The 15,064-nt window shown below is 42.7% G+C and overlaps 1 protein-coding gene across 2 annotated transcripts; it reads right to left on the bottom strand.

Moving 5' to 3' along the window:
• On the bottom strand, positions 1-14,949 carry slc25a22a (solute carrier family 25 member 22a). 2 transcript variants are annotated; one of them, XM_053427108.1, is made up of 11 exons: positions 14,761-14,949; positions 6,988-7,166; positions 6,741-6,866; positions 6,558-6,613; positions 6,293-6,383; positions 5,565-5,619; positions 4,847-4,907; positions 4,454-4,598; positions 4,216-4,370; positions 4,061-4,136; positions 1-3,940 (listed from the first exon to the last, which is right to left on the bottom strand). In XM_053427108.1, exons 2-11 carry the CDS (start codon positions 7,005-7,007, stop codon positions 3,787-3,789), a joined length of 939 nt encoding a protein of 312 aa, XP_053283083.1. In that variant the 5' UTR covers positions 7,008-7,166; positions 14,761-14,949; the 3' UTR covers positions 1-3,786. The 2 variants fall into 2 exon arrangements, with proteins under 2 accessions (XP_053283083.1, XP_053283084.1); XM_053427109.1 differs by lacking the exon at positions 14,761-14,949 and adding an exon at positions 9,054-9,849.
• Between the last annotated feature and the right edge of the window lie 115 nt (positions 14,950-15,064).

Below are 15,064 nucleotides of genomic sequence, written 5' to 3' on the forward strand. Positions count from 1 at the left end.
TTCCAGGACAGTCCGTTTATTGAACAACAAATTGTGACAGGGAACAGATTTCTTTTTTTTTTCCATTGCATTTTTCATTGTAAACAATGTCTAGGTCAACTGTGTCATTCACTACATATATTCATAAACACCCTCCGTGTCGTAGAGGGACTCTCTGCAGATGGACAGTGGGGTCCTTGTTATTTTTAAAGTGCTGTAATGCACAGTTCCTCTTGGAGGAAGAGAACAGAGGCTCAGACCCCAGAACGCCTCCAAGGTCCCGGTTGCATTATTCATACATTGTGTGATGTCGTGATTGACAGGCTGTGTTCAGTGAGGTGTTGTTTTTTTTCAGTTTATTTGTATGTATTTTTCTAGTGTCCATCTGTGTGTGGCTTCTACTTATTGCATATCAGTTAGCTGGTTCATAGATATTTCGGTGAACGTGTAAAGCACAAATCTTTAGATTAAAATGTAATAAACTCTTCACTATAATTATAATAAATCTTATAATATCTAAGTTACATTCTTATATCTGATTCATTTAGATTATGTAGGCAATATAATTTTTTTTCCCTAACTGCTGATGGCTAACATAGTGAACACCATCACATGGGTCTCTTATCATGACCTGCTGTCTCAGCCCTATGGAACAAGTGTTACAGACATAGAGAAACTTTCTTAAAAGACTAGAAACTCATTCAACCTCTCCTGAAAGAAATTGGACTCTGATCCACGTCCGCCAAAGCAGCACATAGTTTTCAGGGGACTTAGTATTTAAAGTTGGCCGTGTGGTCTCTTGTGCCTAATAATCCTTTGTGCTTTCTTTGATTATTTACACTCTGGGTCTTACATTTGGTGTTCAGAGCTCCTCTGCGTCTAACCTGCACCCTGGCTGTGGGCGCTAGGTGGCAGAGGTGCTTGTGACAGGTAGAAGGAACGAGGGGGAGAGGCATGGGTCTGACAATCCAAGAGAAAAATACCGCAGTGTCACACTAAGAACTTCACATCAACTACAGCACTACACAGCCAGACACACACACACACACACATACAAACACACAGGCACGCACGTACGAAACCAAATGATCAAGGTCAGAAAAATTCACAGCCAGAGTAAAACAAAATGACTTGCACAACATTTTTCAAGATTCAACCAAAAACAGATCAAAACAAATCTGGGAGGATTTCAGGTGGGGGTTCTGGGGGGGTTCAAAATCATTACAATCATCTCAACAACACATAAATAGGCATCATGATCACAATAACAACATATATGAGATGAACTGGCAATCGCAATGTCGAGAAAACAAAAACAACAGTAATTGAAAAAGACGAGCTCACGTGGACGGGCAGCTCTCTTCTCCTTTTTCTGTGGCTCTGTTCGTCACATGTCAACATCGCTGGAGGGGCCAGTCGATGACCTGACCTATGACTTTCCCTTAAGACACTGATAACGCTGAGATTTACTAGCATGTGATTCGGTTGACGCAGCCTCGGTCGTTAGTGCCGCTGCCGTCGTGTCGCAGCTACATCACGAGCGAAGCACCCTTCAGAAAGATGGATTTAAAGCCTGATTTACTGGCTTCGATCAGAACGTATTTTATTTCCAGAACTGTTTGCAGCAGTGCCATAGGTCACTCACTTAAAACAAATTACATTTCTACCACCATTATAGGATGATGCTTCATTTGGTCCTTGTTAATAAAACAGCAGGAAACAGGACGATAGGCTCGGGTGAAGGGCACCTCCTCAACACCAGGTCTACGCTAACGTTCCCCTTTGCATACAATAATAAAACCCTCATTAATCTGCTGCATTTAAGTTCATGTGTTGCTTGTTGCATTATAACCTGTTCTGTCATTTGATATGTCCACATCATCAAAACATAAAATCACCACAGTATGGATCGAGGGGGGAGCTGGAGAGGTAGGTGTGCAAATAAGCCATCACGTACAAAACAAACCAATAAATCCTAAAAACATAAAAGTTCATATCATCTGCATATGTACAATATAGTTAAGGTGGACACTTTGACACAGAGAAAACGACACATACAAACACTGTATATGGGGCTATACCGCCTATATAAAGGAATATTGATAAATAGGTCTCACTCCCACAAAATGATATTACACTGATAAAAGTTGCATCGCGCATCAACAGTGCAACAGTACGAGTTGAAGAGCTGCTTGAACCTGTGGGAGCGAGGAAGGAATGTGATTGGGTAATACACCTCAAAGTCACCTTGATCTCCGACAAGATAAACCAATGGCGGGGCTTTGGTGTGGTGGTGCATAAACGAGACGCGGCAGCAGCTTAAAGCAAACAAAACCTCTAAAGCAAACAAGCGGAGATGTTTGGTGAAAACAATGAAAACAACATTGGTCCGACTTTCTGATGGAGAATCATCTGATCTTTGGGGTCCTGCCTCTGACTTCAAGTTTGGAGAAGAGAATTTAAATTTGAGTTTGAACTCATCTGTAAACAACAATTACGTCTGGATCTAAGTAGCTAGTGGCTCCACAATATGGTGACTGTTCTCATCCGGCCACAGCAAGAGATGTCCCGCTTTTAATCAGCATCATTACTGAACTTCTACTAATAATCTGGCTTTTTCTATTAAAATTACTGTCGGCCCATTTAGTGTTCGCTGCTAATTCTTTCATTTGTATTCACAGTGAATCACAGAGAGGGGGGGAAAAAACGCCACTGCTCTGAAACTGTGACAACACTGAGGACTGAAGGTTTTAAAGCAGGCAACTCTTTTGGCCACATCCAATCAGTGATGTCACAGCGGGGGTTTTTCCATCATTCCACAATGGAGAACCCCGCTGTGACATCACTGATTGGGGTTTGGCCTCAAGTAGATCATTGTCGGTTGCATTCCTCAGAATAAAATAACATAGGTGGTACTTTTTTGCGATTCCGTGTCGAGGTTTAACAATGTGAACGTGCAGACAGCTGGTGCATGATAACGGCGTCTCTTCAGTCGAGTGTGGGACCAGGACACAGAGCTATCTTTTACAAAGGCAGAAACAGTGGAACCATTATGGTAGCACTAACTATCAGATGGAACCTGATCTACTTAAAAAGCCAAGGCAATCAGAGTAGTCTGCTTGGAGCTGAATAGCTGAGTTCATTGCAGCCATTTACAGGAAGGGGTGTGGCTTCTCAGGAGACATCATAGGTGCTGCTAACACATTCCCTGGGTCTTTGGAGATGGAGGCTTATATTTTTGCTCTACCCCTAGGTATACTATCTTCTATTAAGACTTGAGATCTGGGGGAAATATCAAATAGCATTTTAGCATATTTCCTACAGAGCTAATGGTTTCAAGGATTTTCATTTAGCTAGATATGAGACATTTGATACATTTTCAATAGATCACTATGGGCTTCTCTGTGATTTGGAGGAAAAAACACTGCAGGGATTTAACAGCTGCAGCAACCGAGGGCAGTACATCTCCTTTGGAAATTCAACAATCATATTCGAAAAGAGCAATAAAACGTCTTAATTGTAAAGCAAAGTTCCATTAAAACTTCAACTGATATTTGTGGCTTCATTTCCAGGGAGCGGGCGGAGCACTGCCTACTGGAATTGTGTGTGCCACCACAGGCAGCTTGGCAAACAAATGCTCTCTCCTAAATTATGTCAACATTCAACACAAAAAGAATTCCAAAACACAATGAACTGATTGGTCATGCGTTGACCCATCGGAAAAAAAAACTTCTTTCAGACCGAGTTGATTCCTCACGCAATTGGTGTGATGCATTATGGGAGGGAAAGGCAGAAAGGAGGTGCTTCTTATTTGTCTTTTTTAGGCAAGCAGCTGAGTAGAAATTCACCAACACCCAAGAAGTAGATCACCTGGGCAATGCCAAACAGAGGTGCGATGACCAGGGCTCGACAGTAGGCTCCCTTCAGGAAGGCCGACGGACCCTCATTATGGAGGATTTTCCTAGAGAGCAAAAAATGAAAGGTGGTTATATAACCTGAAACACGCAGCCAGCGGTAGCTATGGTGGTGCAGTAAGCACCCGGCCTGCCTCACACATGGTGTACAGACACAATGAGGTCACCTGATGCAGTCTGTCACTCCGCTGTACGTGTCCTCTGTGCTTCCTCTGTTCAGGGACTGCAGGCGAGTCTTTATCACTGCAACACACAGAGCTCAGGTGAATATTAAGCATCAAGCATCTATTCCTGTAACTGTGTTCACGGCCTCGCTGCTCACCATCGACAGGGTTGACGGCCACAGCCGCTGTGCTGCCCGCGACGCAGCCTGATATAAAGGACACGTAGAAAGGAGCGGGGCCATCTGCACCTCTTTTGCCCAGGTTATTCAGGTTGGCGAAGAGGGGGAAATAGATGATGGAGAAAGGGACGTCCCTGCAAAAAGAGAGGATAAGACAGATGAGCACAGTTTGTCAGAGGTGGTTGGTAAAAGTCCTGGATTGGCCAAATTATTTTACCTGAGCAATGTGGCACCAAGACCCTTATAGAGCCCAGCTATGCCCTTTTCCCTCAGCAGCTCTCTTGCGAGCTGGATGGCTGTTGGGGACTTGGTCTCGACAGTACCTGCTGCCACCGTCTCTGGCATCAGTTTCCTCTGAGCAGCTGCGGAGCAGAAGTCCCACAATATTAACGACAGCAGTTTACAGCTATTTGAAATGATAATGACAATGATGATAATAGCAGTCATTTGGGCAGACATTTTGAAACCATAACAGTAAAAAGAAATTAGGATAAAGCAACTGTAATCACTAGCATGGCCACATGAGGTCACTGTTTGTCAAGTGTGTCACATACAACTTCATTCCTGATTACGAAACACCATCTGGATGTCATTTTCTCCTTTGTCTTACCAATTCGTCCAGCATCTTGGAGCTGGATTTTCAACATCTCCATAGGAGTTGTGACAATAACCTGAAAATCAAACAAAACAAAGGACTTTAAGTCAGTGTCAAAATAAACACAGTTATAGTCATTTGCAAGTCAGAGTTTAGGGTTGAAAAGCACAGAGTGTGTCAGACAAAATGTGTGTCCAGTGTAAACCTACTGGCAATCATTAGCTAAACGTCAACTCTTGTTTTCCTCCGTAATCCACACAGTAGTAACTAGTTAACTGGATTAAGGGTGAGATGGCCGTGTTCTCAGCCGCAATCTTAATCCAAGGTCTGCTACACTTAATCTAATCATTCTCCTTGGGCCTGGTGCCTTTGGCCTCATTAACAAGAGGCATTTCCTTCTGACTCACTCACTCACGGCCAAGCACTCTCAAAATGTCTTATCTGATCCCTCACCTCCAGCCGTCATTGTCTCTGACAGGACAGCATTTCAGTAATTAGAAATCATTCATGAAAAGGAAACATTCAGATCAGAGATAGCAGGAGAAATCCACAGAGACGGACTGCGAGCACGCTACTGCCGCGGCCACCTCTCGTTTAAACTTAGCTATGGTTCAAAGTTTCTGGAGGCCGAGGCTCGGTGGTTTGATCGTGAGCTGACATTGGCAGTGATGAGAGCGAGAGTTCAAGATGGAGAACAGGAGGACGGCATTAAAGCAGCGTCTCACTTACTCACCTGGCATGTACCTGCCCCACATCCAGCCAGCATCTCTTTAACTAGAGTGAGTTTTCTGAAACAAAAACAGACAATAAATAAGATCAGATCAAAAGCAGACACCAGATTTACAGTGTGAGAGTAAGAACAAGTTTATTTCCACAGTCCTGGAAAAAAAAAGGAGCTGCCACTACCGGTGCTAGTGATGCTAATCTTTCCACATCAACACATCAGGCACAAGGGCAGATTAATAATTCACCAGTTGAGCGGCTCGACCAGACGAGTCAATCATTCATCAGCCTGCATGTTTGTCACCATAGTGATGGAGATAGATGCCCCAGAATTCTTTAGGTTTATCTGCTCATGGGAGACAGAGGATGCTCAGGCTGCTCAAGCAACACCAGATAACGGTTGCTAAAGATTTGAGATGTGATACCATTGTGTGATAATTTAATAAGTGACATGATTTCAGACACGGCCTCTGTTGTCACACGTCTGCACACACACACACACAAGCAGACACACGTTAGTCTGTATTTTTTTAACCAAATAGTTAACAATGCACCATGTAAAGCCCAGTGCCTTGGAGGAGATGAGAGAGCAGTGGAGGATTAACCGGAGCCCTGGTGAGAATACAGACAGCTAATGTGTCAGGTTACATGTTAGTAAACACGGCAGCTAATCACAGCGTGAGCGAATGAAGGGAGCGGGTACGTGTCACTCAGCCTGTCGGCACATTCATGGCTCACCCGTCTTTAGCGAGGTGTTGCCTGAAGAAGTCGTTGGCAGCCAATTTGATGGCCTTCTCAGGCGTGACTAGTGTTAAGTTAACCGCCGCTCCTGGGAGGATAGAAAAGGACAGAGATCAAGAAAGAGATCCAGACGAAAAGTACGAATCTCAAGAACTACAAATGTGGCTTTTATTATGATAATGATGTGAAAAAGTTCATCTTAATATACATTTATACCATATTGTCCAGGCCTACTCATCTGAGTTCAAAGTTAAAAACGTACCTCTATACATCCCAAAATACCCCTCGGACCGGATGGTCTTAATAAGGCAATCGGACCTGAAACACAAACACAACAGATGGTATATCAGTCAAACAGCTGCCGACAGGATGTGCAGAGATTCTGATGATGAACTGGGTTTCTCTGCTGATTAATGTGTAAATGGAAAACGTAGAAGTCTCATACATGCTGCTGTAGAGGCGACATCCATTTTGCTGGTTTTGCAAGCGAGTCTTGGCCAGGTCAATGGGAAACACACAGGTCACTCCAATCAGGCCAGCGATCCCACCATTGATCAATTTGGCAGGCAAACTGGATGGAGGTGATGACGATGGTGAAAGAGACAGAATTATGAAGTGTCGAAGAACGCTAGATAAGACCAAGGCCGCAGCGCAGCATACAATCTTTGTTGTTGTTTCACACTCAACCTTACCTGATCTGCTTGTCAGCCATTTATCTGAAGCCCCGGCAGGTCAAAGTGTCAATCTGTGTGTCGGCGAGTAACTCAGTGGTCTTCCTTTTTTATTGCTGTTTGTCCCGGCGCTGTTTTTCTGTCCAATGATTTGCTCACTTGTTTCCTTGCGGTTGTTGTTAATGTAAGTTAGGGGATATCTGTAGAGACACAGGAAACTACCTGTTACACATCTTCAACAATAGGAGGATTTGTACATTTCAAAGGTCAGAATGAAGCAATTTTGCATTCACCAACATTATTACATAGACTTGCTTTAGTAACAAGATGGTACACCACATCAAATACACAGTAAAATCTGAAAATATGTTTACATCAAATATATCATCTCTTTTTAAAATAAATTGTTTTCTCAGTTAATACTTTTTGTGTCAATACCAGAAAACCGAAGAGATGTATGTAAATCTTGAAATGTAATGAGTTTACCAAATTCCAGGGTGGTGTGATCTAATTATTTGTTTTGTTAATTTTCAAGGGGATCAACAAAAACAAAATGTATGCATTTAAGCCCAAAATTCCAAAAATAAGAGATCATTATAACCTGAATCAGGTAAAGCCTGTTTAGAAAAAAATTGATTTTGATTTCAGGCGGGAGTACAAATTTCAGATACCAAAAAATTATGACAAATAAATATAAATAAAACACAAAAATACAACCATATATTTAGAAATGTTTGTTTTTTTTACGTAAAAACACTAACATAAATTAACATATTCATTTGCATTAATTATTCTTTATTCTAACTTTTCATATTGCATATTGTGTAATGTCTGGGAAAGGCTCATATCAGCCTAAAATTATCTAAATCGGTTGGGCTCCACTAAAAACGCTGGCAAGTGTGGATGGGGATAACTTGTAGAATGATTATGGAAAAGTTTGAATTCTCCCAAATGATGTGGACAAAACCAAACACAGCCTTCCCAACAAGGAGGGTAGCACGTAGTATCAAATTTGGCCTGAGATGAATGCAAATAATATCCTCAACACAGTCAAGAACAGATTATAACCAGCCAACTTAAAATCAAGTCCAGGAATCATTATCCGAGACTCACTGGTTTGCTGTGGCCCAAACCAAATACAGGCCTCAGTTACTGCAGCTCGGCAGTGCTCAGTAAAACCTCCTCTTCCAAATCCTCAAACATTCAGTTTACGAGCAACACAGAAGAAAACACAAAAGGCAGCAAAACCTCATAACTGAGAAGCTGGAATGAAAAAAAAAAGTTCTGTCCAAAAGGTGATTACTAAAAACCTTGGCCGTCCCTTATTAATCCTTAACTGGGAGAATAGCACATAATAACATTCCCTTAGCAAACCACAGTTCAGGATGATAATGTAACATTTTGACAGCTCCCTCAAGATAGAGCTTCAGTCATCACTGCAGAGATAACACAGTATTAAAGAAATCTATCACCACTGGAACATCTGTGCATCACGCGTGTCCTTGAATGGAGATGTTTTATGCATAAGCCTTTTCAGTGTAAAACTGGAATGATAGAGGCGAAGATCTCCCCCCCCCCCCCCATGCTAAAATGATAATTTAGAGCAAACAGATGATGTGGCTAGGAAGCTACCTATTTTTGGTACAGAACAGGACGCCCTCTGAGAGGAAAAAGATGCTTCCCATTTACCCCGTTCATTCTCTCCACCCCCTCCGTGCACCAATCACAACCTGCCTGTGCGTGTGCAACCTGCCTCCTCCTCTCTCCTCCTCACCAGCCCTCCCCCCGCCCGTTTCCCTCAGTCACGAGTCACGACTCTCCAACGCAGCTTTTTCCGCCTCAGATCTCTGCTGACTCGTGGGTTTTTGTGTTTGTGTAAGTGTGTATGTGTCCACTTGTGGGACAATAACATCACAAATTCCTCCGGATCGGTCCCATGGAGACTGCACAGCATGCGTGGATGTCTTGGTGGTTTGAATGCAGCTGTGGTGTGTTTGGTTTGGACGGGGACTTGAGGCCCTCGCTGGCCGCCTCTGTCCTCGCCGGTGATTGGGTGGGCGTCGCTCTCTCAGCTCTTCACAGCTTACCTCCATGGCTCATCTCCCTCTGACTGGACATCGACCTTGTAGTTTTCTCACACAGCAGCGATACTGAGCACACTCACTCAACTCATCTCCCTGCACGCTACTTTTGTTTCCCTATTTCTTGCTAGTAACTTCCTCTTGAGGAGTGAGCATGCCGTTAACTCCACAGTCAGCACTCTGGCTTCTTCCTAAACCACAATTTACCCAAGACTATATGTTTTCTCAGCGATAAGGCTGACAGGACAATGTACGGGGTTGTAAGGGGCACTTCAAATGAGTCACCCATCAAACTGACATCTCCCACCTTCTTCACTGCGCCGGCGGCTTGACTCCTCTGCTTCGCTTCATCTGCACCACACAACTGTGTCCACACTAGGACATTTATTTGACCCTCGGCCACTGTAGTGTCCTGTCATGACCATTAGAGTCTGTATGGAGAGAACTAGCCTGAGTGTGCAGCTTCCACAGCACAGTGTCACCACTCATCAACCATATCTGCATAGAAAATCCTACATTACACGCAGAGCACAAGAAAAAGAAAAACAACCATCTGGTAATTCTTGTCTCCAGACCCCACTTCACCACATCGGTAAATCACTTCACCGTCATTGCCAGGGTTCTCACTTATTTATCAAATCACTTAGATCTTAAAAGAGGAGAGTTTGACCAGATATGATAAACAAGACAAAACAACAGATTAACAGAGTGAAAAGCTCTTTATCAAACCAGAAATTTAAACATTCACACACACACACACACAAACACACACACACACATACACACACGCACACACACACACACACTTATTCACACAGAGGTCATATTTTGAGTTTGAAACCTCTAAAGCAGATAAGAACTGATGACTAAACAACACACAAGGTGATTGTGTAACTTGCTTGCCATGTAAAACCTTGAACCTAAAACTTCCACAGACACGGTCGATTACAGATATTGTGGAGTCTGGACGCCGACAGGCAGATAACATCTCTGTTCTGACCCTTGTTCATCATTAGAACGTGTACAATGAGCCAATAAACACTGACAAGGAGATATGGGCAACTGAGAGATACTGTCTGCGAAGCAACATGCGGGGGTAGAGGGTTAAGTTTCTCAATTCTATACGATTTATTTATTACTGCACATTCTCTTGTAACCTTTTCGGACTTAACCAGAAACTTTGATATCGGGTAGACCTCTTTTGTGAGATAGTAAACAGTCTCCAATACTCCCTAACAAAACTAACCTAAACTAAACATGCACATTTTTAACGTGCACTGCACTGTCACTACTTCGATTTAAATGTTGAAAATCCTTGGGACAATTAGATTTGAAACTGTCTAATGCATGTGTATATGCTTTGTTTATAAATGCATTCAATAAAGACAATTTTTTATCTCAAACAATGCAACAGCATGTATGCTACAATATATATGTTAAAGATGCATTATAAAACTGACAATACTGGTTCAGTATACAAATGTAATTTCAAAAAGATAAATATAAACCTGCAAATACAAAAAATCTGGTGAAATATCCACCCTGAAAATCAATGTAAAATATACTCCTCTCATTCAAATCACCCAGAGAAGGTTCTAATCCATTCCTGGCTGCTTCTCTGTCCTGCAGTGCCAAACCGAGTAAAGGTCTTGCTGAATAAATGACAGGAAGTGTGGTGAGTGATAGGAAGATGTGATACAGCAGGACAGTACAGGGACAAAGCACTGAGGCAGCCAGCGTTTCAAATGACTGTGGCTGGACCGAATGACAGTTAAGAAATGAAAATCACATGAGTTTCTGATTAGCAGAGAGACGAGCTGTTATAACCAGCCCATCTGTCTCACATGAACTGGGTTGATTAACTCACTGTTAACAGATCCTGAGATGATCTGATCTGAGGTCTGTTTTCAGACACAATAGTGATGAGTACTTCTCTGTGCTGCAAGAACACAGTGGCCAGATCTGATATGAAACTCAATCTGTCTAATGTTACTGTCCTCTATTCATTATTTTCTACTTAAGTATTCCTTTGTGGTAGTATTTAGGTCTAGCCACTATTATATGTAATATCAGCTTAATTAATATTGTCCTTGTGTATATTTGTTGCATTAATTATATATAGAAAGGATTTGTTTTTAAATAGTTCTTTTGCAGCTGTGTATTTACAATAAACCTGAAAGCTGCTCTGAAGCCATCATCATATTTTTATTTATTTTTCGTAGTGTTGGTTTATAAGATGTGGTCTATTTCTGGACACTGCGGAAACAAGGGATGAATTTTTTTGTGTCACAGATAAATCTGATTACTATTCCCTCTTCCCTACAGCATCAGGATTATAAACCTAATACCTACTTATGAAAGCTCTCTCGCAATCTCCATTTACAACCAGTGAAGGGAGAGTTACGATCTGGACGGATGCAATTCTTTTCTAATACAGGTGCTCCAATCGCAGCTGATACTCTGCGGTGGGAGGTGGTGTGGAGTTTGGTCCCTCCTCTGACACCACATGTATCCCCGTTGGCCCAGTTTCTAAAAGTCACCTGGGTGTTTTCTCTTGTGTCTCTTCTGTTTTGCCTCCATCTTAGCTTTCCTGCAGCTTTGATGGGGGGAATGATAAAACCACCGTCAGTGAACTTTCCTTAGAAAGAACGCCAAATGGCATTTGATTACAGTTGTCAAATTACAGTAACAACATGAATGGCCTGAATGTCTGTATCTTTTCAGGCTTAACCTTCCCACCAGTATGTCCTTTCTATTCAGTGCACATACACCAGTGACATTTAACAGTCCTTGCCTTTGGATTTTATAGCTCATATGCCTGTAGTCCTGCATGCCGATTCAATAAATATTGAACATAAGGTTGTTGTTTTTACTTCTGAATGAAAGTAACGCAATGTTTTTTAGCATCACAGCCAAAACATTTCAACCGGAATGCACAAGGGATGAGTCACCTTACACCCGAGAATGGCTTGCCTCATCAATTATTTGAAGGCTGCAGGGCTGCTTGCATACATCCACTGCTTGGCCTTATCATGACCTACATACTAATACACAAGTTACTGTGTGGAAAATAAGTGCGTCCTTTGAAAGCGTGCCAGTTTGTCATCTGACACCTTATTCTGCAGTGAATAGCATCCTATGTATACTGTGGAGGCCTCAGCAAGGTAAATAGTAGAGCGACCAATATGGATTTTTGGAGGTTTATGCCGATAAAAATATTAAGAAATAAAAAATTCCCAATACTGAAACTTCAGCTAATATTTACCTATGATTGCCAGGAAATAGCCATCAAATAATTTTTTCAGGATATTCTTTTCCACTTTGACAAGAAACTTTACTGTCTCGGCGGTGGTCGAGTGGCAGAAACTTGTACTATGGGCAGAGAAGGTCTCTGGTTCGTCTCCGGTTCGACTCCACGGAGAGACAACAAAAGACAAACCTGGATTGATCTGTCCAAAAATCCAAGAGTCTCCCTACCCTGTCTAGTGCCCCTGAGCAAGGCACCTCAGTCCCCCAACATCTGCTCCCCGAGCGCCGTACATGGTCGCTCACTGGTCTGTGTGTTCTGCACCAGATGGGTAAAAAGCAGAGATTAAATTTCCCTACCTGCATGAGTGTGCCTTTGCATGTCTGTGCATGTGTTTGGGACGAATAAATGAATCTTAATCTTATAATTGAAAGGAAAACACAAATACAATTAATACTAGCGCTGCGAGTAGCACTGTGCGGGCCCGAGCACTTGCGGTTTCGGGACCTGAAGCAGCTGCGGGGGAGGGCGAACAGGGGCCGAGTACAACGGCTCAGGTTTGCATGCGTTTTGTGCATCGCGGGAAGGACAAGCATGTCACTACCGGAGACTACACCAACTAGGTCCACGACATCAAGTGTAGACCAGATGGTGAAAATTTTATGTAAATCGAATTAAAGTTGTGAAACTAGGCTTACCACCGTTTGGCAGTAGGTCGTGCTATCACTATCATTACATTCAAACTTATAGATATGTTCAGGTCCAAAACACTGTTGTTTCTCTTCAGATCTTATAAATGTTTCACCTTGGCAACAGTTAAGACATCAAAGGAATCTACACTGACATTGTGATCAAAGCAAACTGACAACAAAGAATTCTCGCTTAATGAATCCTTGGAAATATTCTTCTGTATGAAGCCTGGTTGGAGTTAAATAGTAAAATACAAACTAGTGTTAATCTTTCAGCTTAACACTTTGATACACAACGAGGGTCAAAAGTGACCTGATTCAGTTTTTTATTTTGTTAGGTTAACACTCACTCATGTTAATGATGAATGTTAATCTGATGAAAGCTCTATGAGGAGTTTGTTCAAATTCACATCGCGTAAAACGGCCCAGTGACCACAAAATTCAAAATGGCCGTCTTCCTGTTGCGTTAATGAAATTGGTGCAGGGACTTTATTTTGGTCCGATCATGATACGTGTGTACTGAATTTTGTGAAGATCGATCAAATCAGACGGAATTGCTGCATTTAATGGTGCGCTGTTCAGCCATTTTGTCACCCTGATTTCAAATTACTCCAGAATGTGTACATTTTCACCAGGCCTTACATAAAATATGTGATTAATTTGCCTGAATAATCAAACACAAAAAAATAGGGCCTTCGCACTGTCGTTGCTCGGGCCCTAATAATCAACACAGTTTCAATAGGGTCCTTGCATTGTGGTGCTCAGACCCTAAATATATAACTTGAATTAAGAAAATGCACATCGGTTCTGCATTGTTTATTCTGTAAAGTAAAAGTATCGGTAAACATTAACCGATACTGAGATGTCTGTGCAAGGCTTATATCGGCTGATATCGACCAATCGCCATCGGCCCCAGTGAAAAGTAAAGTTAGTGACTATAGATGTTAGGGACATGTCTTCAGTTGTTAATAAAAGTAGCATTTATCGACAAATGATACCGAAATGTCTGTGAAATGCTAATATCGACTGATATTATCGCCCAGTATGGCTCCAGTAAAAAGGAAATTGGGGGGAATATAAAGTGACTCCATCAGGAGGGATATTGAACATTAATAAGTATATATTTTATTTAAATGTTTCATTTTTCATTTCTTTGATTGTCTGACACGTTCAGATGCCGGTAAGTGCAGTGTGAATTTTCTGTACCGGTGTCAAACAGGAGGTGGGCACAGTGAAGTGGGTTCACCCTCCACAACCATCACCTCCCAGTCCACTGATGACAGCCTCCACAGGGAGCGCACACCGCCGGCACAAGGCGGCAGCTGCGGCCGCCTGGAGCTCCCGATCAAATACGGTGAACTGGTCCCAGTGATTCCAGTCACAGGGGGGAAAAAACCAACATGTCCTCACAAGCAGCCAAATTCACATGAAACGTCTGATAGCAGCAAATGAATGAATGACAATGATTTTTCTGTCAAGCTGCCCGCTCGCTTTTTAACGTAATATCACAAAACCTTATTACAGACGTAAAATTGAATGTAAAGCAGCCGCGGTGACGACACGTAGCTACAAGGCCTGGCGGTGACTGCTTCAAAAGCACCAATCAAAATGATTTATGCATTTCTCACATAACGGGAAATGACGAGGCTCTGCGGTACTAGCATCTCTTCATGTTGCCTTAATCTCCGTCTTTACACCGCGATCAATCTGACTAAACATGTCGCTTCCAGCACAAGCAGCGGCAGCAGCTTCCAGCGAGTCCCGTTATGTTACATACCGCACGAGAGGTGGCGTCTCCGCTGTCCGCTGACCGGGTTGTGGCGTGAAATCAGAGCCGAGCTTCTCTCTGTCAGACCGACTGGTGCAGCTAAACCTACCCACCTACCCACCTACCTACCGGGGCTACGAGCGTCTGAGTCCGGAGGAGGAGGAGGAGATGGTGTGGAGAGGAAAAAAACAGGGAATAGGGATTTAAAGAGTGGGGTCCCCTGGTGGCGTGTAGTAGAAGCACACGTTCGTTTTTTATACGCAATGGATGTATAGGGGGGGGTAGTAGGAGGGATGTGGTCGTGGCGTCATCG

Source organism: Pleuronectes platessa, chromosome 7, assembly GCF_947347685.1.
Source record: "Pleuronectes platessa chromosome 7, fPlePla1.1, whole genome shotgun sequence".
NCBI classification, from domain to species: domain Eukaryota; kingdom Metazoa; phylum Chordata; class Actinopteri; order Pleuronectiformes; family Pleuronectidae; genus Pleuronectes; species Pleuronectes platessa.

What these genes read in the sequence shown, in the direction of transcription:
- slc25a22a (XM_053427108.1), bottom strand. Translation starts at nt 7,007, where the DNA reads ATGGCTGACAAGCAGATCAG. An exon ending in ATGGCTGACAAGCAGATCAG is followed by an intron (nt 6,867 to 6,987) that starts GTAAGGTTGAGT and finishes ACCTCCATCCAG; the next exon opens with TTTGCCTGCCAAATTGATCA. An exon ending in TGTCGCCTCTACAGCAGCAT is followed by an intron (nt 6,614 to 6,740) that starts GTATGAGACTTC and finishes TTTGTGTTTCAG; the next exon opens with GTCCGATTGCCTTATTAAGA.